Genomic DNA, 25,505 nt, shown 5'->3' on the forward strand with positions numbered 1-25,505 from the left:
TGGTGGGCACCCTGCTTCTGGCTGCTCCCTGCCTGAGGCCCGGCTTTCCTCCCCCTAAACCTCTCTTGGGGATACTGTAGGTGTGGGCTAAAGGGCCAGGACTCTGCCTGTGTGGTCACTGCTCTTCTCAATCCCCTAAGCCCTCTTGTAGAGGGTGCCTGAGCTGACACCAGACACCCCACTTGGCCTTCCTGTCTTCCCAGCAGACGGATCATCACCAGCAGGACATCACATCCTGTCTTGCTGCCCCACCCCCATGGTCCCCAGGCTCCCCGCTTCCTGTGGGGTCCAGGCAGCTTGGATGGCCATGTGGGCAGGGCTCCAGGGCGCCCAGGTGCTGTGGGTGCCAGGGCTTGGGGCTGGATGGGTCCGGGGAGAGGGCTAGAAGCTGACCTCACTGATGGCAGTACCTGAGAAAGATGGCAGCACAGGGTTGCTGGTGAGGTCTGCCCTGGGCACCCGAGATGCCAGCAGGGCAGCCCTCTGCTCCTCCCACAATGGCCCCATTGTTCCTTGCCACCAGTCAATTTGGAGGAGGTTCCTAGCCCCTCTTGGCCCCCCAGCAGGGAGCCAATTAACCCCTTGGCAGCCAGAGGCCAGGTGAGAGCCCATCACTGTAGCTCCCCACAGGTCCCCAGTTCCCAGCTGCCTCTAGAGATGGGGGCCCCAAGAGGGCATAGAGTGGTCCGAATCCTCTCCACCTTTCTGGGGGTGCAGGTGCCAGGGGACAGGAAGTGCCAGTAGGGTGGCAAGCAGAGACCAGATATATTTGGGCTGGTGGGTCTAATTCCAGCCACTACCGCCTGCTCCACTGGCTCCCTTCCTTCCGGTGAAACCAGAGCTGGGCTGGGCCTAGCTCAGGATTTCGGTGGATTTAAAGGAGCAGTCCCATCCCTGCCAGCCTGGCTTCCTCTCACCCCTCCCCGGTAGGGGGGTGCAGGGAGAGAGGCCTAGAGACAGTGGCTCCTCTGGGCCCTGGCTCACCCCGGCCCTTGGCTTTGCTGGGGGACTGGACCCTGGTTCTTTTTCTTCCCTCCTTTCCTCTCTCCTCTCTCCTCTCCTCTCTCTCTTCTCTCTCTTTTCTCTCTCTCTCTCCTCTCTCTTTTCTCTCTCTCTCTCTTCTCTCCCTCTCTCTCTCCCTCTCCTCTCTCTCTCTCCTCTCTCCCTCTCCTCTCTCTCTCTCCTCTCTCCCTCTCCTCTCTCCTCTCTCCCTCTCTCTCTCCTCTCTCTCCTCTCTCCCCCTCTCCCTCTCTCTCTCTCCTCTCTCCTCTCTCCCTCTCTCCCTCTCTCTCTCTCCTCTCTCCCTCTCCTCTCTCTCCTCTCTCTCTCCTCTCTCTCCTCTCTCCCCCTCTCCCTCTCTCTCTCCTCTCTCCTCTCTCCCTCTCTCTCTCTCCTCTCTCCCTCTCCTCTCTCTCCTCTCTCTCTCCTCTCTCTCTCTCTCTCTGTCTCTGTCTCTCTCTCTCTCTCTCTGTCTCTCTCTCTCTCTCTCTCTCTCTCTGTCTCTCTCTCTCTCTCTCTCTCTCTCTCTCTCTCTCTCTCTCTCAGCTGTGGGCGGGGAGGGTTGTGGTTTCCTGTGTTGGCTGTTTGGGCCTGGCCCAGAGTGCCCGCCGCCTGCCTGGGCTGCCTGCCCTGTCTTGTTTCCTTGTACCCCAACCCGCGCCACCCCCTCCTCCCCAGGAGGGAGTAGCCTGGGAGAGGGCAGCAGTGTTAGGAGCACCCTACTGCCAGGGGTGACAGTGAGCTGGTCCCTGCAGTGCTTCCTCTTGTTCAGGGATTGTGGGCACCAGAATGGGCAAGATTCTTTCTGGACAGAAAGGGCCACCTAAGGTCAGGAGTTCCTGGCTCTGGGCCACAGGTGGGCTGGAAACCTCAGCATCTTCCGGGGTGGGGGGAAGAGTAAAGTGAGGAGAGCTGCTGGGAAGCAGGGGTGAATGGGAGTCCTCGTCCCCCATGGAGGGTCCCAGAGTCCTTTTGGTGGAGGGGGACAGGTTTCATGCAGACACTGAACCTCTGACCTCACCTGGCTGAGTCACAGGAAGTGGATGAGCTTGGGGACCCTGTGAGTGTCTTGACACCCAGGAGAAGAGGGACCTTTTAAGATGACATTCTTGGAGGTTTTTGGTCCTGAGCCAGAGACCAAGGCCTTCCTTTGGCCTTGGACTACCTGGACTACCTGGTAGGACTCTCAACAGGTGGCCTCCCCCTGCACTCAGCAAGGGAAGCAGACAGGCCTTGGGCAGGGGTGGACACAGCCGACAGAGTGGCAAGGTGGACAGGGTAGGTGTGGGTCCCTCTCCCTGTCCGCCTCCCCTTTAGGCTCCGGCTTCACTGCCCTTCTGCTTTGCTTTCTCCTCCCTGATCCAGTGGCCCCCAGGGCCTGAGTGCTCAGGCTCTCTGGTTGGGCTCTTGGGTCTGAGCCACCCAGGTGACTTGACTCAGATGACCTGCACCTGATTTCCGGAAGCAGGTCACATTCCCTACTGCACCCACACGGGTTCATCTCTGACTGCCCCCCAGCTGGGATGGGGTTGTTGATCTGAACCCCTCTTCCTTTTCCTGGAGCCCGCTGCCCGCTGGCTCTGGGCACTGTCTGGGGACTAAAGTGCACCATGGGGGAGGGTCTCCGGGAGAGAGGCTTGTGGGGGAAAATCCTGACTCATGCTGCCTTGACTCAGCTGACCTGCGTTGGGGTCGGAGGGGGTGGAGCCGCCATGGAGGGGAGGAACCTATGCAGGAGGGGGGCGGGAACCTGGAAGGGACTGATTTCCTCCACCCCCATGAGAGCAGCCCCCCATCCTGTGTGACTCCTGGAGGTAGTGGGAAGCGCCCGCCCTCTCCCCTAGCTCAGGTGGGGCTCCTGGGGCAGCAAGGCCCAGGAATGGGGGCCTGCAGGGGACCCTGGGCCAGGTGTCCCTCCCCCGGCCCTCAGTTTCCTCAAGTGCCACTGGTGGGGTGGGGAAGTTTCGGGGAGCTAACGGGAGTTTCAGGAGCTTCGGGGCTTGCTATCCATAATCTTGGGGTGCACCTGCACCTCTCCCCTCAGCTGAGATGAGTGATGTCAGGCTGTGGGCAGGCTGCTTTGGACTTTGGAACTTCGGAATTTCTTCCCTCCCGAGAGCCTAGAAGGGACCGCCAGGGAGCAGAAAGCATTAGGGCGAGGTGCCATCTGGGGTCCCAGGCCTGGAAAGCCCGGAGGCAGAGCCTGGAAGCAGCCCCTGGGGCGTGTGGTGGAGGGTGCTGGGGTGGAGTGGGACTGGGTTGGGCGGGTCCCAGCTTCTTCCCCGCATCCCCTCCCACAGGTCCAGCGTCGGTGATGGTGGTGGTGGTGGGGGGGCAGGGTTGGCTGGGTGGGGCTTAAGTGTTTGTGTAAGTCTGTTTGTTGGTTTATCTCTGACCCAGTGTTTGTGACACTCCCGGGATCAACTTTTCGTGGCTCTGGGGTGGCCCGGCCCAGCTCAAATCAAGTCTTTGCATCCGATCCGGCCAATGAGCTCGAGCTGCAGCCGGGCCAGGCCTAGTGTGCGTGGCTGCCCTGCAGCCCACGGTGTCCGTGGAAGGTTCTTTGGGCTCCGTGCGTGTCTTTGTCTCCCTGTCCACATGTACATCAGAGTTCAGGGCTTGGGGGGGTCCCCCAGTACTCCTGCTTGGAGGTGCCCGTGGATGTCAGCGTGCAGGCCAGGCCCTGGGGAGGCGCGCCTAGCTCTCTGTCCCGCTCCCACTGCACTCACTCCTTGCAGGTTGGCTGGCTGGCTCGCAGCTCTCTCTCCCCTTCGCTGCTCGCTCTCTGCTCGCTCTCCCGCTCGCTCTAGCCGGGGGGATGGGAGGCGCCTGCATTCTTGCGGTCGGGGCGGAATCTGAGCTTGCGTTACTGGTCTCCAGAAGGGCCCAGCTGCAGCCCCGGGGCCCCGCCAGGCCTCCCGCTGCCCGCCCGGGCCTGCTGGGATGGGCACGGGCTAGGCCTGGAGCAGAGCTGGAGCTGGAGCTGGGGGCGGGGCAGCGTCTCCACCCGGCCCCCTTCCTCCCCTCCTGGCCCGGGGCGCCTGGAGCTCGCTGGGCGTGCGGGCTTCCCCACCCTGGGTGAGGGGCCTACTGGGTGTGTGTCTGTGTGTGTGTGTTTGGGGGTGGGTTCCCCTCCCGCCCCTGGCCTGGAAGGGGTGCTTGGAGCTGATCCCAGGCCCCCTGCGTGGTGTGGGGTTGGAGGGGACACTCAAATTTGGGACCCCAGGCCCTGGGCAGGAGGAGGGTGCGGGGATCTGCCAGTTCCCAGGCGGTCAGGTGCGGGAGGGCCGGGAAGAAAGTCTGGACCCCACCTAGTAGGGCTGCCTCGCCTGGCCTGGCCTCACCTTCCCCACCCAGCCTGCCCCGGCCCTGTCCTGGTGGGTCCTCCTCCTCCTCCTTCCCCTCCCTTCCCTACCCTTCCCTTCCCTCCCCTCCCCATCTTATCCTCGCACCCCCTCCTCAAGTCACCAGTTTTCTCTTTGGGGCCTGTTGCTGCAGTCCGCGCTCCCGTACCGAGTCCCCGAGTCCCCGGCCGGGCCCTGGGCAAGCACAGGGCAACGCCCCACGTGTGTGGGAGCCATGCGGATCCTGGCTAACAAGACAAGGTGTGTGCAGTCCCGGAGGGCGGGTGTGCGGGACGAACGGGAAAGAAGGGTCCGGCCCGGCTTGCTGCCACCGTGGCTAGCTGGCTGGCTGGCTGGCCGGCTGGCAAAGTGCTACACCGGTTCGGTTCCGAGAGCCAGCCCAGCCCAGCGGGCACCTGGCCTCCGGGCCACACCTGCGGGCCAACTGGGGGGCTCCCCTCCAGAACACCTTAGTGCCAGGGCACGGGGTGGCAGCCCAGCCCTGTAGGCCCACCGCTATGGTGTCTCCAGGCCTTGGGCTCCCACCCAGGGTTGGTTGGGGCTGACCTCCCCACCCTCACCTGGGGTCTGGACACCCCCCTCCTGCCAGCCCAGTGGGGAGTGGTGCCCAAGGGCCGGGGGTGTGTGCCCATGCCTTCCCCACCCCCCCTTCCCCGGGAGCCTTGCAGACAGGGCCAGGCGGCAGCAGCAGGACAGCACAGCAGAGCTGAAATAAATCTGAGCTGGTGTGGAATGAGGGTACATATCCTCTCCCGTGATGTGATCTTTCCAGCGGCTATTAATAGGTCTCCGGGGAGGGGGAGCCGGTCGGGGGAGCGGGCTGGAGCTTAAAGGGCCCGCAGCCACCCCAACTGCTGGAATCCTGGGCTTCTCCAGGCCACCCCACTTGCCACTCCCCACCCCTGAATCTCCTGCTCCTGCCCTTCAGCTTCCCGCCCACCCGGACCCTTGGGTATCACCCTTGGGGCGGCCTGGCCTCCCCATTCCCCAGGGGGGGAGCTAAGGAGCTCTCACACCCCTCCCACCTCTCTGGCTAGCGTCCCTTTCCGCTCCTGTGGGGACACGTGGAAGCTGGTTCCGGCGGCAGCTGGACCGCCCCAGACTGGGCACCCTGACTCTCTGGGGTGTCTCAGTATCCCTGCGTTGCTGCAGTGCCCAGGCTGGGGAGGGGGTGCCCCCGCCCATGCCCATGCCGGCCCTGGTTTTCCTGTGAGTTGTAGGGACTGGGGAGGACTTGCTACCATCTCTCCTCCCCAAGGTTGGCAGGTCTCAGCTGAGGGGGAATAGCTGTTGGCTCCTCGCTGCCCCTCTCTCTCCCCCCAGAAGGTGAGGCAGGAAGGGGCATGCCCAGGGTGGCAAGAAATTCACTTTTCCTGTCTTTTCCCACCTCCCCAGGTTACCCCACCCCAGGAGAAGAGACGCGCCCGGGAGCCCGCCGCTCTCCCTGTCCCCCCGCGGCCACTGCCCCCCTGCCCCAGCCAAGCCAATGCACCCCGAAAATAAGTTGACCAATCACGTCAAGACGGGGAATGGCAGCGGGGTCCAGTCCCAGCACCAGAATGTGAACCAAGGACCCACCTGCAGCTTGGGCGCCAAGGGCGTGGGGGCGGGGAGCCAGGGAGCGAAGGCCAGCCAGCTCTCACCTAGCACCCCAACTCTGAAGAACCCCCAGGGAGGGGTGCCCCCTTTCAGCTCTCTCAAGGGCAAAGTGAAGCGGGAACGGAGCGTGTCAGTGGACTCCGGAGAGCAGCGAGAGGCTGGGACCCCATCCCTGGACTCAGAACCCAAAGGTACCCACCTCCGGTTCCCCAAGGTGCCCCCCCTTCTGCCAATTGACTAGGGTTGGTGGGGGGGACCCTAGCCTCCTGGTTCCATGCCCCCCCCAAGTCTGTAGGCCTCGGTACCACTTAACCTTATCTGACACCCTTACCCAATTAAGGGAGCAGGGGTTCGGCTTTTGGGTGACCCCTAAAGGATCATGAAGGGGCTATTGGGTCTGTTGAGTTTGCCCAGCAGACTGGCCAGAGGGAGAAGAGGCTGACCCACACCAGGGTTTGGGGTGGGGGGACCCTCTAGCTTCCCGGCTTCCTGGCTCCCTGCTCCCCTGGAGTCTGTAGGCAGTGGCACCTCTTAACCTCATCTGACATCCCCCACCGAATTAGGGGAGCAGGGGTTCAGTTTTTGGGTGACCCCCCAAAGGACCATGAAGAGGCTATACCTATAGGATCTGTCTTGAGTTTGCCCATCAGACCCCCCCCCCAGAGGGGGCAGGGGCTGACCCACACCCTTCCCAGGCACCGCCTGGTACCCCAGCTGGTGGGAACCTGGGGCAGGCACGGGCCTGGATGGAGAGTGGCCGCGCTCCCCTCCCCCAGCCCTAATTAAAACCAGTCGTGGTTGGGATTAGGCAGCTTTGGGCGCTGGGGGAGGGGAAACGAGGGGAGGGGAGGCTGGCTGCAGGGTTGTCGAGTGAAATCAGAAACAAATGGGGGGAGGGTCTGGCTGGCACCGGGCCCACCTCGGCCCAGGCAAAGCCTTACCTCCAGCATGGGCATTGTGGAAGGCCAGGCCGGAGCGCTGAACCTGGGGTTGGGGTGCTCACACTGACCCCCTGCTCAGCAGAAGGGGCACCCCGGAGCAAGAGGCGCTGTGTGCTGGAGCGGAAGCAGCCCTACAGTGGGGACGAGTGGTGCTCTGGACCAGACAGCGAGGAGGACGACAAGCCCATCGCGGCCCCCCACAGTGAGTTCCCTTCTTGTGCCCCTGGGCATGGCCTTCACTGCCCACACCTGGGTGTCTGCAGAGCAGCCTTTGCACAGTGTCCTTTCCCCGGCTCATTGCACAGGCCCTGGCCCTCCCTGCAAAGGGACAGCCCATCCCCGGCCCTGCAGGGACTACGTGGTTCCCTGTCCCCAGGGATGAAGGTGGGGTGAACCTCAGGTGGCCCCTTGGCCTAGCCGTAGCGCCGGCTCCCTGGAATCCTTGGCCTCTGCTGCCACCTACCGGTCAGTGGAGGGAGGGCGGCCAGGGTGCCACCCCACCTGGTGCTCTGCCCTGCCAGAGTTAATCCTGGTTAGTCCTGAACCCCCAAGTTCACCTGAGTGGAAACAGAAGCGCTTTCTCTGGCCTTCTGCCCTCACCGGCTCCTCGCTCCTGCTCCACAGCCCTGCCCTTGGGAAACCCACAGACATGTTTATTTGGTGCTTTCACCAAAACCTGCATCTTTTTTTTTTTTTTTTTTTCAGGGGGAGGGGGAAAGGAGGAGAAACGTTAAACATGGCCCAAGAATAAAGTTCTGGGGGTAGAATTGGAGAAATAAGGGGGTAAAGGAAGCTGGGAGTTTGGTTGTCTGGAACATAAGCTTAGCGTGCTCAGAATGAGTTGATCCGTGACTCAGTTGTCTTAAGTGAGTGGCCTCGGGGACCCTGAGTAAATATATATACATATATGTGTGTGCGGTGCTCAGGGGTTACTCCTGGCTTGGGGGACCATAGGAGATGCTGGGGGTTGAACCCGGTCGGCCACGTGCAAGACAAACGCCCTACCTGTTGTGCTATCACTCCGGCCCCATATATATATATATATATTTATTTGTTTTGGGGCCACACCTGATGGCACTTGGGTAACAGCTCTGTGCTCAGAAACTAATCTTGAAGGCTCATGGGATACATGGATCAAACCCTGGTTGGCTTTATGCAAGGCAAACGCCCTACCTACTGTGCTATCTATCACTCTGACCCTGTAAATATATTTTACTGGCTGTTGTGTCTGGTGCTTTCTGGGGAGTGGGGTTGGGGGGACTTCTGGGCTGCCTGAGGGAGAGGAGCAGACGTACTTAGCACTGGCTGATGGTATCTGTGTTGGTGGAGATGGGCCTAGGGTTCCTTTCCTAAGGCTTCTGCAGGAAGGTTCCCAGGGGCTGCCCAGAGCCCTTCACGGATATATCTGGTGATAGATGGTTCCTGCGTGGGGGTGTGAAGGGTGGTTCTGGCCATTGGCACCCTTAGGAGGTTTGTGCTCACTGCTATGACCCTTTCTACCTGGACATGAACACAGGAAATGGGTGTCCCAGGCCCATGTGGGGACAAGCTTTGTTACTTTTTAGTTGTGTTGCAAGAAGAGTCTCTGAGAGGGCTATTGTTGTTAGATCAGGTCACTCTTGGCAAGTCTCAGGCCTGACCTTGCGATGCTGGAGAGGGAATCCAGGCCCAGAGGCCTGCCAGGCCTGTCTGTGTCAGCTCCTTGGCCTCACAAGAGCCTTGCATACGGCTGGTTGTGCAGGTTTATGGTGCCATGACTCCAGTCCTAGGAGATTTGGGAGAGGGACTCAGTTTCTCCATCTGTCAAAATGGACTTGCTGTGAGGCATTCTTGGGTGTAATGTGCTAGGATCAATGTTAGCTTCAATGTTGGCTTGTCACTGTACTAGACAATTTTTTACTGAAGTAAAGCTGCCGTACTCCCCTAAGTCCAGGCCTCTCCTGCCCCTGCCTTGCTCTTCCCCACCCACAGTGGGGTGTCTCTCAATGCCCCCCTCCCCCGAGACTGCCTCTGTGTTCCAGTGTAAGTGGGAGACAGACTCCAGAGGAGGTCCCTTGGAAGTGGGGATGGCAGAGCAGATGGCTCAGGCGGGGAGCCAGCCCCGAGCCCTTCCTGAGCCCTTGGGCAGTAGTTACCTTTTTTTCCCTAGCACCAGAGCTGGTCCCTGCCCTCCCCTCAGCCCACTCAGAGCTAGTGCAGAACTTTTCTAGCTTGCCATGGGTTTCAGCTGTGGAATAAATAAACCATCTTCGGACACAAAGGGACAGTGGACGACCCAGCACTTGCCAGTGTGCACATACATGCAGTGGCATGGATGGAACTTTGGGCCTTGTGCATGCCTGCGTGTGTGTGTGTGTGTGTGTGTGTGTGTGTGTGTGTGTGTGTGTGTGTGTGTGTGTGTGTATGCATTGAGTGTCATGTCCCCTCCCCCAGCTCCTTCCCTGGATCCTGATGCTGTTCTGAACCTGTGTTAGGAGTTTATGGGGTGGAGGGGCCGGAGAGGTGGTGCTAGAGGTAAGGTGTCTGCCTTGTAAGCGCTAGCCAAGGAAGGACTGCAGTTCGATCCCCCTGTGTCCCATATGGTCCCCCAAGCCAGGGGCAATTTCTGAGTGCTTAGCCAGGAATAACCCCTGTGCATCAAATGGGTATGGCCCAAAAAACAAAAAAAAACAAAAAAACAGAGTTTATGGGGGTGGCTGGAAAGATGGCATGGAGGTAGGACGTTTGCCTTGCATGCAAAAAGATGGTTCAAATTCTGGTGTCCCATATGGTCCCCCCTGAGCCTGCCAGAAGCGATTTCTGAGCGTAGAGCCAGGAGTAACCCCTGAGCGCCGTTGGAAAAAAAAAAAAAGTTCATGGGGACCGGAGTAGCACAGGGGGTAGGGCTTTTACCTGGCACATGACTGACCCAGGTTGGATGCAGGTTCTATCTCGGTTTGGCATCCCATATGGTTCCCCAAGCCAAGAGCGATTTCTGAGTATAGAGCCAGGAGTGATTTCTGAGTACTACCAGGTGTAACAACCTGTCCTCCCCCCAAAAAAAGAGTTCATGGAGGACAGAGTGATAGTTCAGCGGGTAGGGTATTTGCCTTGCACGTGTCCAACCCAGGTCTGATCCTCAGTACCTTATATGGTTCCCTGAGCCTGCCAGGAGTGATTTCTGAGTGCAAAGCCATGAGTAACCCCTCAGAGCGACCAGGTGTGGCCCAATTCCCTTCCACCCCCAGAGTTCAAGGCAGTAATTTTCTTGGCAGGGAGAGGTCAGGTGAGGCCTTTGTCTTGTTGCCCTTGAGATCCCTTGGTTAGGGAGTCAGGGACTAGGAGAAAGCCATGGCCCCTGGGTTTACCACTCTTGTCTCCCAGGACTTTAGTTTCAGTGGCTGAGGCACACACAGCTTGGCCTCTAGTTTCGGTGCTGCCCAAAGATTGTCTAAGGCAATCATATTTTTTAAGCAGGGGTTCAGCTCACTGTCCCTTAAACTGTTGGAGGGTTAGACTTTAGTTTAAAAAAAAAAGTCCTTGAGCCATAGTTTGAGGATCCTGGCCTAAGACCTGGCAGGACCCTCAGATTGGTCCCGGAGACACCCCTCTGGTACAGGCTGAAAGAAGAGAGCTGGTGACCCCAGCTTCTCTGGGATAAGGCAAAGGGTTGCGGTCCTGAACTGACTCTGACTCTCTGTCTCTGCTTCCTCCTTCCTCCCTCTTTCTCTGTCCACCCCCCAGATTGTAATGTAGCCGACCCCGTCATGGCGACCCCACAGCTGGGTCCTGGCCAAGCCACCCAGTTGTCCCTCAGCGAGAACAGCGCGCCTGGCCCCCCGCATGGACCCCCTCCAGGCCTCCGGCCCGATGCCCCCAGTGGCGGGGGCACGGGTGTCCCTGGAAAACCCCCTTCCCAGTTCATGTACGTCTTCACCACCCACCTGGCCAACACGTAAGTACCTGTTGGATCTAATGTATGTGTATGCCCTTAGTCTGCCTCAGTGAATGAGCATGGGGGATCGGGGGGGCTGGGAATCAGGCGCCTCCTATCCCCCTCTCAGCTGTGTGCACCTCGCTTGCTTGCTCCTGTGTAGGGCAGCGGAGGCTGTGCTGCAGGGCCGGGCAGACTCCATTCTCGCCTACCACCAGCAGAACGTACCTCGGGCCAAGCTCGACCAGGTGAGCCCTGCACCCCCAACCCCCAAGCAGATTCCTCCAGGGCCAACCAGCCTATATCCTCAACCCCATCTCACCCTTGGCCTCTGTTCCTCTTTGCAGGCACCCAAAATACCACCCACCCCAGAGCCACTGCCTGCGGGTACCCCGCAGTCCCAGCCTCCTCCGCTGCCGCCATCTTCAGCCCCGGGCAGCGCCCCACCAGTCCTGCCTTCTGAGGGGCCTCCGGAAGATACCACCCAAGACCTGACCCCCAACTCGGTGGGGGCCGCCAGCACAGGGGGCGGGACCGGAGGTACCCACCCGAACACCCCAACAGCCCCATCGGCCAACAACCCACTGCCTCCCGGAGGAGACCCGAGCAGCATCCCCGGGCCGGCACTTCTTGGGGAGGCAGCACCTCCTGGGGGTGGTCCCCGGGGCCTGGTGGGCTCCGAGGGTCTGTCCAAGGAGCAGCTGGAACATCGGGAGCGCTCGCTGCAGACCCTGAGGGACATCGAACGGCTGTTGCTTCGAAGTGGGGAGACTGAGCCCTTCCTCAAGGGGCCTCCTGGCAGCGCTGGGGACGTGGGGCCCCCTGCACCGGCCCCGCAGGCACCCCAGCCACCACCCGCCGCCCCCCCTACAGGGCTGAAGAAGTACGAAGAGCCCTTACAGTCCATGATCTCGCAAACGCAGAGCCTGGGGGGCCCCCCGCTGGAGCATGATGTACCGGGACACCCGCCCGGGGGGGACATGGGACCGCAGATGAACATGATGATGCAGCGACTGGGCCAAGACAGTCTGACCCCTGAGCAGGTGGCTTGGAGAAAGCTGCAGGAAGAGTATTACGAGGAGAAACGGCGCAAGGAGGAGCAGATGGGGCTCCATGGGGGCCGGCCGCTGCAGGACATGGTGGGCCTGGGCGGCATGATGGTGAGGGGGCCACCGCCGCCCTACCACAGCAAGCCGGGGGAGCAGTGGCCTCCTGGCATGGGGGCCCAGCTGCGGGGGCCTATGGACGTTCAAGACCCCATGCAGCTTCGCGGTGGACCCCCTTTCCCCGGCCCTCGTTTCCCAGGCAACCAGATGCAGAGGGTCCCGGGCTTCGGAGGCATGCAGGGGATGCCCATGGACATGCCCATGAACGCCATGCAGAGGCCTGTGAGGCCAGGCATGGGCTGGACTGAAGACTTGGCCCCTATGGGTGGACCTAGCAATTTCGTGCAGAACGCGGTGCCCTACCCAGCTGGGCAGAGTGAAGCCGAGCGTTTCTTGACACCGCGAGTCCGAGAGGAGCTGCTGAGACACCCCCTGCTAGAGAAGAGGCCCATGGGCATGCAGCGCCCATTGGGCATGAGTGGCGGTGGCATGGGGCAGGGCCTAGAGATGGAGCGCATGCTGCAGGCGCACCGGCAGATGGAACCAACCATGTTTCCGGGACAGATGGCTGGCGGCGAGGGCCTGGCAGGCAACCCCCTGGGCATGGAGTTCGGGGGTGGTCGAGGCCTCCTGAGTCCCCCCATCGGGCAGACGGGGCTGAGGGACGTGGACCAGCCCCTGGGGCCCAGCAACCTGAATATGAATATGAACGTGAACATGAACATGAACATGAACTTGAATGTGCAGATGACACCCCAGCAGCAGATGCTCATGTCGCAGAAGATGCGGGGTCCCGGTGACATGCTTGGGCCGCAGGGCCTGAGTCCCGAAGACATGGCCCGGGTGCGAGCCCAGAACTCCAGCGGCCTCATGGGCGGGCCCCAGAAGATGCTGCTGCCCTCGCAGTTCCCCCCGCAAGGCCAGCAGACCTTCTCGGGGGGCCAGGGGTCCTACCAAGCCATGCCCCAGGACCTGGGTGGCACCCAGGACATGTTCAGCCCTGACCAGAACGCCATGCCCATGGGCGGCGTGGGCACCGCCCGGCTCAGCCACATGCCCCTGCCCCCAGCATCCAACGCTGCCCCTGGCGCCGTGCACCCCGCGCCCACGCGGGGTCTGGGCCGGCGGCCGTCTGACCTCACCATCAGTATTAACCAACTGGGCTCCCCGGGTATGGGGCACCTGAAGTCGCCCACCCTCAGCCAGGTGCACTCGCCCCTGGTCACCTCACCCTCTGCCAACCTCAAGTCACCCCAGACCCCCTCGCAGATGGTGCCCCTGCCTTCAGCCAACCCACCAGGACCCCTCAAGTCGCCCCAAGTCCTCAGCTCCTCCCTCAGCGTCCGCTCACCCACTGGCTCTCCCAGTAGGCTCAAGTCCCCCTCCATGGCCATGCCTTCCCCGGGCTGGGTGGCCTCACCCAAGACAGCCATGCCCAGTCCCGGGGTCCCCCAGAACAAACAGCCGCCTCTCAATATGAACTCTTCCGCCTCCCTGGGCAACATAGAATCGGGTGAGTCCTTGGGGTTGGGGGTGCTGCCTGCTGGGGTTCTTACTGGGAAAGGAGGAGGGCTAGTAGCAGGAGGGGCGTGTATGGGCTAGAACAATAGTACAAAAAAACTGTGCATATGTGTAGGGGATGGTTATCCATGCTTGGAAAGCCATGTGGCACCAAGATTCAAGCTAAGACCCTAGTAGACGTACACTCTTGCCCTTCCCGTTGCCTGCCCTCCTGGACATTTCTGGGGGGTGTTATCTTTGAGGGTCTTCCCACTGTGGAGGCACTAAGGCTGCAGGAATTTTTTAGTGTGTGGGTGTGTGTATGCTGGGGATTGAGCCCAGGTCCATTTTGCTGGACTGGCAGCCTAAGCCTTTTGTTTTTACCCCAATGGTGCCAGGGCTTGATCCTGAGGTTCCAGCTGTCTCTGCTTTCCCTGACTCAGTGATGTCTGAGATAGATGTTGGGGGCGGGGTGTTTGGTGGCATTCACAACACTCCTGAAAAAAGGCACTGGGAGAGAGGAGAGGCTGTTAAGAGATTGGGTGTGGGGGCCGGAGAGAGTACAGCGAGTAGTAGGGCATTGCTTTGCATGCAGCCGACTCAGGATGGATGGTGGTTCAATCCCAGCATCCCATATGGTCCCCCGAGACAGCCAGGAATGGTTTCTTTTTTTGGGGGGGGGGGTGGGAGGCGATCATGCCCGGCATCGCTCAGTGGCTACTCCTGGCTCTATGCTCAGGAATCGCTCCTGGCAGGCTTAGGGGACCATATAGGATGCTGAGATTTGAACCACTGTCCTTTTGCATGCAAGGCAAATGCCTTACCTCCATGCTATCTCTCAGGTTCCCATGGAGTGATTTCTGAGTGTAGAGCTAGGAGTAACCCCTGGACACCACCAGTTGTGACCAAAAACAACAACAACCAAAAAAAGACCAAAAAATAAGAGCTTGGGGGCAGGGCGGAGCGATAGCACAGTGGTAAGGCATTTGCCTTGCCAGCAACCAACACAGGATGGATGGTGGTTTGGATCCCAGCATCTCATATGGTACCCCGAGCCTGCCAGGGTTGATTTTTGAGCATAGAGCCAGGATTATTAACCTCTGAGCACCACCGGGTGTGACCCCCCAAAAAAATGAGATTGGGGTGCTGTCAGTCCTATACCCCCACATAGGCAGTCAAGTTTCCATTTCACCCCACTCACTCAGCAATCTGTGTCTGTGTCTCCCTGCTTCCGTAGGTGCCCTCCCGCCTAGTGGCCCCCGGAGCAGCTCCTCAGCACCTCCTGCCAACCCTTCGGGTGGCCTCATGAACCCCAGTCTACCCTTTACTTCCTCCCCGGACCCCACGCCTTCGCAGAACCCTCTGTCCCTGATGATGTCACAGATGTCCAAGTACGCCATGCCCAGCTCCACCCCACTGTACCACAATGCCATCAAGACCATTGCCACCTCCGATGACGAACTGCTGCCCGACCGGACCCTATTGCACCCGCCACCGCCACCACCACAGGGCTCGGGGCCAGGTATGGGGCAGATGCAAGGGCAGGTGGCCCTTAGAGGCTTGGGACAAGTCCTGGGGAATTGTTGGTTCTTCTGGGTTGGCTTTTGGGCCACAGCTGGTGGTACTCAGAGGTTACTCCAGGCTCTGCACTCAGGGATAGCTCCTGGCAGTGCTCAGGGGACCAGATGGGATGCTGGGGATCAAACTCAGGCTGGGAAGCCCACTGTACTACTGCTCCTGCCCCCGATATCTCAAGCCTTGACATTCTTCTAGAAGGCTTTATTTTCTTGGGGGGGGGTGTCACACCCGGCAGCGCTCAGGGGTTCCTCCTGGCTCTACTCTCAGAAATTGCTCCTGGCAGGCTTGGGAGACCATATGGGATGCCGGGATTCTAACCACCGTCCTTCTGCATGCCAGGCAAACGCCCTGCCTCCATGCTATCTCTCCGGCCCCCCTAGAAGGCTCTTGATGGGAAGATATGGTTCCTTGGACAGTGTCCACTCCTAGGGCCAGAGAGATAGCATGGAGATAGGGTGTTTGCCTTGTATGCAGAAGGACGGTGGTTCAAATCCCGGCATCTTATATGGTCCCCCGAGCCTGCCAGGAGTGATTTCTGAACGTAGAGTCAGGAGTAACCCCTGAGCACTGCCGTGTGTGGCACAAAAACAAAAACAGTGTCCACTCCTGGGAATTTTGCAGACTCAGGTTCTCCAGCCACATGGCCACGTAGAAAAACCCTGTGTTTTCTCTTAGCTCTTCAAGGAATGGCTGAGGTGGTTGAAGGCCTGTGTTGACTCCACTCCTCAGCCCCGTCTCCTCTTTTCCACAGGGATCAGCAGTAACCAGCCCAACCAGATGCACCTGAACTCCGCTGCCGGCCAGAGCCCTATGGGCATGGCCCTGCCCGGGCAGCAGCCTCTGTCCCACGAACCACCGCCCACCATGCTACCCTCTCCTACCCCACTGGGCTCCAGCCTCCCACTGCACCCCAATGCACAGGGGAGCGGAGGCCCACCCCAGAACTCCATGATGATGGCTCCGGGGGGCCCAGACACCCTGAACGCCCCTTGTGGCCCTGTGCCCAACTCCTCGCAGATGGTGCCCTTCCCCCCGCGGCTACAGGCCCCCCACGCTGCCATGGCCCCCAGTGGGGCAGGGGGCGGGGGCCCCGGGCTGCAGCAGCACTACCCTACGGGCCTCCCACTGCCCCCCGAGGACCTGCCCAGCCAGCCGCAAGGCCCCATGCCCCCGCAGCCTCACCTGATGGCCAAAGGCATGGCTGGCCGCATGGGGGACGCCTACCCCTCGGGCATGCTCCCCGGAGTGGCCTCGGTTCTCAACGACCCGGAGCTGAGCGAAGTGATTCGGCCCACCCCGACGGGCATCCCCGAGTTCGACTTGTCGAGGATCATCCCCTCGGAGAAGCCCAGCAGTACCTTGCAATACTTCCCCAAGAGTGAGAACCAGCCCCCCAAGGCCCAGCCCCCCAACTTGCACCTCCTGAACCTGCAGAACATGATGGCGGAGCAGACACCCTCACGGCCCCCGAACCTTCCAGGCCAGCAGGGCGTGCAGCGGGGGCTCAGCATGTCCATGTGCCACCCTGGACAGATGTCACTGTTGGGCAGGACAGGTGTGCCCCCACAGCAGGGCCTGGTACCCCACGGCCTGCACCAGGGGGTCGTGCCCCCTCCACAAGGCCTCATGAGCCAGCAGAATTTCCTGCTGATGAAGCAGCGGGGTGTGGGTGGCGAGGTCTACAGCCAGCCCCCCCACATGCTGTCCCCACAGGGCTCGCTCATGGGCCCCCCACCCCAGCAGAACCTCATGGTGTCTCACCCGCTGAGACAGCGCAGCGTGTCTGTGGACGGTCAGATGGGCTATCTGCCCGCGCCGGGCGGCATGGCCAACTTGCCCTTCTAATGCTGGCCTGGGCGAGGGGGTGATGTGGGGGGAGGTGGGCATGTCTGTGGAGACCAGGTGTGTTGGCAACAGAGGGAGATGTGGCCAAGTGGGGTGGGGGCTGTTGGGGTCGTGGCCTCGTGTTGGCCAGCAGGACTGTTCCCCCTTTTCTGTCTTGGTCTTCCAAGTCCCTGGAGCCTCTTCTAGCTCATTTTCTGTACCCTTCTGTGGCCTCGGGTCAGCTCTGTTTTGACTCTTTAAGGAGATGGGGTCTTGGAGTAAGAGGCCCCCCTTTTCCTTCGTCCCTCTCCTCTCTGATCCTTCACCCCTCTCTTGAGCTGGGTTTGCTTTCCTTCTCTGTTTCTTTCCTACCCCCTTCCCCTGTTTCCTCTTGTCTTTTTCCCACCTCATTGCCTCCCCCTGCACATGTGGCTGGCCCCCTCCCATCCCTCTCTGTGGGCGGCTGGCCAGGTGGGCAGGCGCCAGCCGCAGCTGTAAATAGGGCTGCGCTTTCGTGCCTCTGTGCGTGTGTGCGTGTGTTGTTTTTCTGTGTTTTGATAAAAAGTCACACAAAAAAAGGATAAAAGAATCCGTGCCCCCAGTTGAAGAGATTGCCTTCTCACCCCTACCTGTCCTTCTATACCCCTGCCTGCGCTCCCATACCCCTGCCCGTTCTACCCATCTTTGCCCACTCTTCCATACCCCTACCCTATTTGCAGTCCTCAGCATCAGAGATGTGGCCATCCCCCTTGGTGAAGTGACCCAGGTGTCCCCCGCCTGAGCTGTGGGCAGACCACCCAGATTTTTCGGCTGTTGAGCCCAGGGCAGGTGTCAGACCTTCCCCGAATACCAGCTTGCTGCTGAAAGGTTGTGGGGAGCAGCTTTATCTTAGCCGGAACTTGAAGTCTTGGGGTCTTCGATGAAGGGAAGGAGAAAGGGGGACAGGGCCAGCCTGGAATCCAGGCCTGTTATGTTAGCCCAGGGCCCTATTTCTGGAGACTCCCACTGCCTCCTGGGCCAGAAGCAAGAGGATTGGCTGAGCCACTGGGGCAGGTACCCAGCCCTTCCTGGGTCCAGAAAGCCTGTCCTGCAGTGTTGTCTTGCTCTGCCCTCTTGCAGACTGAAGCCATACTTGGGGGCTTGTCCCCCTGGGCCCCAGGAGTAAAGCACTTCTTCCGACCTCTTCCTCGCTGGTGCCCGTGCTGGGAGGCAGCAGCTTCCTAGCCCAGGCCCTCTGTCCCTGGGGCCTTTTCTAGACCTTTTTGAGGTATCTCCTGCTGAGCTGGGAGGGGGTCTGCTTTCTCTGGCAGCTATTCAAAGGGATTCCCCACTTCTCCCTCTGGTGCTGTCCTCAGCCCCCTCTCCCCCCAGCCGCCTGCAGGGCCCCAGACCCTCCAGGAGTCGATCCCTTACTCTGGGCTTGGGGACCACTTGCCCTTCTGCCAGGCACTTTGCCCACACTGTTCCACCGGGACCCCATATCCCTGAACCTTCCATCCCAGTCAAGAACTCCCCCCCCAAAAAAAAACTGACTCATGTTTCCTGCTCTGAGGAGAGAGGGGAGTCAGATGGCAAAGGGTCCAGTGCCTCTGGCCCCCCCACCTCTGCCACCAGATTAGCTCTTTAAGGTGAGCACCATAGACCAGCCGCCTGTCCCCCCCCATCCATGGCCACGCCCCCGGCCATTTTGTACCATTATATAAATATATATATAAATATAAATATATAAATACCATATGTGAAGACATCTTCTTGGTTTTTATTTTGAGACAATTTTTAGGCTTGTTCCGGGGGTCTCTGTGCTGCCTGTACTGTATTGACCTGTTTTATAGGTGCCTTTTTATTAAAAAGAGAAAATGAGAAATCTGACCTCTTGCCTTGTTACTTTTATCTCTTCTTACCCTGTACCCCCACTTGCTACTGTGTGATGGGAAATTTATTTTTAAAAGGTGGAGGTACCCCAGTGCTCCCCGATACTGGTGATGACAATCTGGTTCAGAGCTCTAGTCCTCCACTTGGTCTTGTGGGGGGTCCACTAGAAGTGGGAGATGGGGTTTGGGGGCAATGTTCCCCAGTGGGGAACTGCTGCTTCCGGTTCCATCTGAGTCATACCCCCTGGGGACGGTAGGCTTTCTGGGCCCCAGGACTCCCCTGTAGTTCTGGGCGTGGCCCCTTAAGGACCCACAGCTCTATCCTGACTCCTGGCAAAGTGCTCCTGGTGTTGCTTTACAGAGAGGAGGGAGTCCAGCACAGAAGACACTGGCTTTGGCTTGTTTCTCCCTGGGTCAGGGAAACAGATTTTTTATTTTTACTTTTTCTGTTTAGGTCACACTTGTGCTCAGGAATGAATTACTCCTGCAAGGCTGGAGCGATAGCACAGCGGTAAGGCATTTGTTTTGCAAGTGGCCAACATAGGACGGAGCCCAGATTGAATCTCAGTATCCCATATGGTCCCTGAGACTGCCAAGGAGTGACTTCTGTGCGCAGAGCCAGGAGTAACCCCTGAGGGTGTGACCCAAAAAACAAAAACAAACAAAGAGGAATTACTCCTGGCAGGCTTCGGGAACCATATGGGAAGCCTAGGATCATACCTGGGTCAGCTGCATGCAAGGCAAATGCCCTACCATCTGTGCTATCGCTCTGTCCCTATAAATAGGCTTTCTTTCCCCTTGGGTTTTCCTTGCTGGCCGGGCCGTGATTCTTCTTTAGGACCTGGCTGGTCTCTTACGGGGCCTGGAGTCAAGTCTGAGCTGCTCTTCTTGGGGCTGACCCTGCACAGTCTGGGTCAGCGTCAGGCCGTCTGGTGGCCTGGACTAGCTTGAGCTTGGTACAGGGGCTTCTGGCTGGGTGTGTGTGTCTCAGCAACTGAGACACAGTGGCCATGAGTTGCCAAACCTTAGGCGCCTCACTCATACACTCCTGGCTTCTCTGCACAGGCCAGGCAGGAGGAGAGGTGGGACCTGTGGGGTCAATTGTCCAGAAAATGCTGTAGGACTGGAGACCACTCCCGCAATTGCGATTAAATCTGAGGCTCCCGCCTGCAAATTCCGGTTGTATTCTTGGGGAGTATTTGGCGAGGGCAGATGTCCCAGTTGCTTCCTGAACTTGGAGAGTTAAGGCAGCAGCAAAAGGGCAGGGTCCCAGACTGGGCACAGAATCCATTCAAACTGCCTCCCAACCTGGGTTCTGGTTATGCCCCTGGGGTGGAAAGAAGCACTGGCAGGGAGATCAGGAGAGGACTAAGTGCACCCCCACTGGCTGATGTAGTCTGAGGCCTCCCGGGGCCCAGTCAGCAGGGTCACGGTCTCATGGGTGCGCCCCCCCTCCCAGACACAAAGAGGTGCTGGGCCCTAGAAGGTGGTGAGCGAGGTGGCGTTCTCGGACTCAGACAAACTGCTCTTGCGCCAGCTCGGTAAAAGTTGGCAGAGGGAGGCAGGCCCGGAGCAGCCCAGCTTGGTCAGTATTCGAGACAGGTCATTGCGGAACTTGATGCCTGCGAACGTGTAGAGCATAGGATTAAGGCAGCAGTGGGCCAAGCCCAAGAACTCGCTCATGGTGATGGCCACAGACAGGTAACTGTTCAGTTGGCAGCTGCTGCCCACGGCCCGCAGCCTCACCAGCGTGTCCAGGAAGATGGCAACGTGATAGGGGGACCAGCAGAGGAAGAAGACACTAGTCACCAAGATGGCCACCTGCACCGCCTTCTGCTTCTGCAGGCGCCGCTGGGCTTGGCATAGCCTCTGCACCACCCCGACATAGCACCAGCTCATCACCAGCAGTGGTATCAGGAAGCCACCCAGGTGGTAGAGGAAGCGGGAAGCGAACCAGGCATTGGCCATGGCGGGCGTCTCCTGGGAGAAAGAGCAGCTTGGTAGAGTGTTGTTGTCATGGGGCCAGCTGACCTTGGCGAAAAGGATCTCAGGCAGGGCACAGAGGAAGCCGGTGGCCCAGATGGTGGCACAGGTGACGTGGATGGAGCCCAGGCGGCGGTGGCGGTAGGTGTGGACTGCATGGACGATGGCCAGGTAGCGGTCCACGGCAATGCAAGCCAGGAGCAGGCTGCTGCAGTAGAAGTTGATCTTGTACAGCGCGATGACTGTCTTACAGAGGAACGTGCCCAGGAGCCAGCCCACGGAGCCTTCAGCCACTGCAAAGGGCAGGATGAAGACCAGCAGGAGGTCGGCCACGGCCAGGTGGAACAGGAAGGTCTCTGTGGAGCTGCGTGTCTGCCTGTGACGCTCCAGGACAGCGAGGACCAGGATGTTGCCCAACATGCCCAGGAGGAAGATGAGGCCATAGGCCAAGGGCAGGAACACGGCCTTGAAGGAAGCCAGTAGGGGTCCCTCCAGCGTGGAGCAGATGGGGGTGTCTATGTCGGGGATCTCTGTGCTATCATTATAGTTGTACTGTAAAAGCAGAGATAGGGCCGGGAATGAGAAGTCTTCCTTTCATAGGGAGAGCTGATCCTCTGGAGGACTTTCCCACTCCCAGCTTCTGCACCGACTCTTTTTTTGTTTGTTTTTGGGTCACACATGGCTGCGCTCAGGGGTTACTCTTAGAAATCCCTCCTGGGCCCAGAGAGATAGCACAGCGGCATTTGCCTTGCAAGCAGCCGATCCAGGACCAAAGGTGGTTGGTTTGAATCCCGGTGTCCCATATGGTCCCTTCGTGCCTGCCAGGAGCTATTTCTGAGCAGACAGCCAGGAGTAATCCCTGAGCACTGCCGGGTATGGCCCAAAAACCAAAAAAAAAAAGAAATGGCTCCTGGCAGGCTTGGGGACCATATGAGATGCCAAGATTTGAACCACCATCCTTCTGCCTGCCCTAGCTCTATGCTATCTCTCTGGTCCCTGCACCCAATCTTCTTGGTCTTTGGGTCACACTCAGACATGATCTGGTGTAACTCCCTGTGGGATGCAGGGGACTATGTGATATCATGATCAAACCTGACCTCCTACATACAAAGCTTCCTTCCTTCCTTCCTTCCTTCCTTCCTTCCTTCCTTCCTTCCTTCCTTCCTTCCTTCCTTCCTTCCCTCCCTCCCTCCCTCCCTCCCTCCCTCCCTCCTTCCTTCCTTCCTTCCTTCCTTCCTTCCTCCCTCCCTTCCTCCCTTCCTCTCTCCCTTCCTCTTTCCCTCCTTCCCTCGTTTCCTCCCTCCCTCCCTCCTTCCCTCCTCCCTCTCTCCTTCCCTCCCTCCCTCTGACTTAACTTGCCCCAATTACTATGTTCCTTGCCATGGAGACAGGGGCAATTGTCCTCCCACCTGGCCCTTCCACTTGCAGTAACTGGTCCAAATTCAAGTGCTGGCATCATCACATCTCACCAGCGCTGTTGCCTCAAATCTCCTAGTAAACCCACGCTCTGCTCTCCCCACAGCCAACAGAAAGGCCAGTGCCCCTCACCTGCCGCTACAGGCCACTGTGGGAGTGGGGGCAGTCTCACGTGAAGGGGAAGCACCCTCCCCCAGGTGCCTTGTTTACTGTAACCACAGAGGAAGGTGGGGGTGGGGCCTGTTTTCAGACCTTTCACTCACAGCTGTGCCCCACACACCTGCTCCCCGACTTCCCGGCTCCCACGGCCAGACTCCCTTGAAGGGCATGGCCGGTAAAATCCTTCTTGAGCCCACTTCTGTGGGTGCAGAAAGATCCCCTCTATTTTTGGAGGTGGGAGGTTTGGGGCCACATCTGGCAATGCTCATGACTCTGCACTCAGGGATCACTTCTGGTGGGCTCCGGAGACCATATGGGGTTTCACAGCTTGAACCCAGGTCAACAGCATGCAAGCCAAGTGTCCTCCCTGTTATCCTCTAGCTCTGACCTCAGAAAGACCCCAATAGAAACCAGGAGACGCCAGAAACCAGACACTAGAAACCAGGAGTTTCTAGTTTTCTGGGTTGGATAAAAAGGGAGGAAAGGGCTCCTGGCTTGATTCAGTAGTCCCAGGCTATGGCCTCCCAGGAGAATGGGGATAACCCTGGGGTTTTCTGGCCCTCAGAGGGGCGTCCACCCACTTCCCAACTGAGTCCTGTATTAGAGCCCTGTGAGAGGGCATTGGGGACCCCTCCATGGATGTTTGCTTTCATTTACACTTGCTTGCACCCTCTTCCTAATGCCCAGATACCCAGAATAGTGTCCTCTCTCTCCCTCTCCCTCGAAGTTCTGATTAAGGAGGGGACTTTCCTCCCCCACTTTCCTGGGTCCTTTCTGACCACCTTGAGGTGCAAGCTGTCTTTGTGTCCTGCCTGCTGATTTCCCTTCCCACCTCACATTGAGAGCAAAGTCACATTCTTGGAGATGGTAGATTTTGAGTGACTTAGAAGGCGGGGATCCCAATTTATTCATTCCCCTCCCCTTCAGACTTCCCATGTTTGTTTTTGTGTTTGGGCTTTGGCAGTGCTGGGCCCAAGAGAGAGTACAGCAGGTAGAGTTCTGGCCTTGCACATAGCTGACCCAGGTTTGATCCCCAACATCCATATGATCCTCTGATCTCTGCCAGGAATGATACCTGAACAGAGTCAGGAGTAAGCCTTGAGCACCAATAAAGAAAGAAAGGGGAAGGCCAGGAAGATAGTGTAGAATAAAAGCCTGCTGTTTTATTCTACAGATAGAACAGCAGGTAAGGAAGTCTCTTGTTTTGGACGAAGCCCACCTGGGTTCAATCCCTGGCATCCCATATGGTCTTCCAAGCACTGCAGGAGTCATTCCCTGAGTGCAGAGCTGGAAGTAACCCCTGAGGTGTGACCCCCCCCCCCCGAAAAAAATCAGGGATCCCTGCTGGTAACACTCATAAAGAAATATGTGTAAAGCCAAGAACTGTAGCTGTTGAGATAAGTGTCTTAGCCCTGAACCATGTCTCCGGCCTTGCTTTCGTTTTGAACGACATCCAGGGGTGCTCAGGAGTTACTCCCTGCTCCTTATTCAGGGGTGTTCCTGGCAGTGCTCAGGATGGACCTGGAACTCCCTTATACAATGAATATATTCAGCCTGTGTGTGTGTGTGTGTGTGTGTGTGTGTGTGTGTGTGTGTGTAGGGGTGGGCATTGTTTGGTTTGGAGCCAAGCCCAGTATAACTCAGGGATCTCTTTTGTCTGTACTCAAAGTGATCTGTGGTGCCAGGGATCGAGCCCAATTTGGCTGTGTACAAGGCAGATGCCCTTCCTGTTGTACTGTCCATCTGACCCCTGTGCCCAGGCCTTTGAGTTGGCTCTTGGCTCTAGTTTCTCCTCTTTGCTCTCCACCCCCTCCCACACTCTTGCCAGCCTGGGACCTATCTTGGGTCTCCTCTTCCACTTGGGAGCTGTTTCCTCAATTGCTGTTGAAAACTGCTGTTTTCTAAATTGCCTTTGGATAAACCATGTGACTCATCTCTTGCAGGAGTTGATGGGGAGAAAAGTGAGACATGGAACCAGGCATTTGGACCCGGGTTTGGCCAGGCAGCAGGGCTGGATTCTGCCGTCCCTGCTAGTGCCAAGTCCTAACTGGCACGTTTCCCGGTGGCCGGCATGGTGCAGTCTGCCCAGCTGAAGCCCTAAAATGAGGCGCATTCATGGGCCCACACTTAAAGCTCCCAGATTCATTACTCATTTATCATTTATTTGCTATGTTGTTGTTGTTGTTGTTGTTTTTTTCCAGGGAGGGGAGTGTTGTCACACCCAGTGGTGCTTGGGCCAGAGGGGTGGATTTTATGCTTCTGAGGATAGAACTCTGCGCTTCTGCAGGCAACTTCTGTACCAACACTTTGATCTGTCTCCTCGACCCAAAGGGTCTAAAGGATTAAAGTGAACAGAGTGGAGTGTGTCCCCAAGACCTTGGCATCCCTTTTTCTTCAGTGTCTAGGGGAGGGAGAATTGATGTCTTTCTTGTAAGAAATAAGGTGCTTATTTGGTGAAGTGCCCTGCAGAGGGGAAGGGGAAGCCAGGAGAAAGCGGATGTACAGAGGGCAGGGAGGGCCTCCCATGTCTCCACAGGAGGTGTCAAACAGACCTTAGCAAGCATTGAAGTCACTTCCCATAGCCAGGGATCAGACCAGAAGTAGAGCTAAGAAAGCAGGGCTAAAGGTGGTTGGTTCAAATCCCGGTGTCCCATATGGTCCCCCGTGCCTGCCAGGAGCTATTTCTGAGCAGACAGCCAGGAGTAACCCCTGAGCACCGCCGGGTCTGACCCAAAAACTAAAAAAAAAAAAAAAAGAAAGTAGGGCTAGCCATGGGATGGAGGCACAGGGCATCAGGCAGGTAGCTGGGCACTGTGGTTCCCTGTAGGGGTACAGGAACTATCTGAGTTTTTTGTTCGTTTGCTTGTTTGTTTTTGGGTCACACCTGGCAGCGCTCAGGGGCCACTCCTGGTCCACGCTCAGAAATTGCTCCTGCAGGCTCAGGGGACCATAAGCTAGCTGAGGTTTACAGCTGGACAGGTATCCTTGCCCAGTAACCCATGTTCTGTGGTATGAAATGCTGCTGCAGGTGGGAGACTGGTGCTGTGGAGAGGGACAAAAGGCTGAGCACGCACTGTGCATGCTATGGTATGGTTCCTGGGAAGCACTTCCGGGAAGTCCCCCGAGTATGGAGAAGTCACTTCCTGAGCACTACTACTTCAATGAAACTAAATGAAAAGCTTTGGGGGTCCGGGTGTGTGATTCAATGTCCAGCGCTGCAGGCTCTGGCTGAGGTCCCTGGCACCCTGTTG

The 25,505-nt window shown here is 58.5% G+C and overlaps 2 protein-coding genes across 5 annotated transcripts in view; one reads left to right on the forward strand and one right to left on the reverse strand.

The window, feature by feature from the left end:
* Positions 1-18,694, forward strand: part of BCL9L (BCL9 like) — a 28,246-nt gene extending 9,552 nt beyond the window's left edge. For 2 of the 4 annotated variants that reach the window (XM_049778151.1, XM_049778150.1), the window contains exons 2-9: positions 4,498-4,604; positions 5,760-6,154; positions 6,987-7,106; positions 10,628-10,838; positions 10,981-11,065; positions 11,165-13,436; positions 14,661-14,945; positions 15,753-18,694. In XM_049778151.1, coding sequence (XP_049634108.1) covers positions 4,579-4,604; positions 5,760-6,154; positions 6,987-7,106; positions 10,628-10,838; positions 10,981-11,065; positions 11,165-13,436; positions 14,661-14,945; positions 15,753-16,846 — 4,488 coding nt within the window. In that variant the 5' untranslated portion in view covers positions 4,498-4,578 and the 3' untranslated portion in view covers positions 16,847-18,694. The remainder of the gene's footprint in view (positions 1-4,497; positions 4,605-5,759; positions 6,155-6,986; positions 7,107-10,627; positions 10,839-10,980; positions 11,066-11,164; positions 13,437-14,660; positions 14,946-15,752) is intronic. The other 2 variants (XM_049778153.1, XM_049778152.1) reach the window with 1 other exon arrangement.
* Positions 18,695-20,175: 1,481 nt separating this feature from the next.
* On the reverse strand, positions 20,176-22,424 carry CXCR5 (C-X-C motif chemokine receptor 5). Its single transcript, XM_049778391.1, has 4 exons — positions 22,376-22,424; positions 22,228-22,243; positions 22,089-22,110; positions 20,176-21,231 (listed from the first exon to the last, which is right to left on the reverse strand). The coding sequence occupies exons 1-4, from the start codon at positions 22,422-22,424 to the stop codon at positions 20,176-20,178; spliced, it is 1,143 nt and encodes a 380-aa protein (XP_049634348.1).
* Positions 22,425-25,505: the final 3,081 nt, after the last annotated feature.

This window comes from Suncus etruscus, chromosome 8 (assembly GCF_024139225.1).
Source record: "Suncus etruscus isolate mSunEtr1 chromosome 8, mSunEtr1.pri.cur, whole genome shotgun sequence".
Taxonomy (NCBI): domain Eukaryota; kingdom Metazoa; phylum Chordata; class Mammalia; order Eulipotyphla; family Soricidae; genus Suncus; species Suncus etruscus.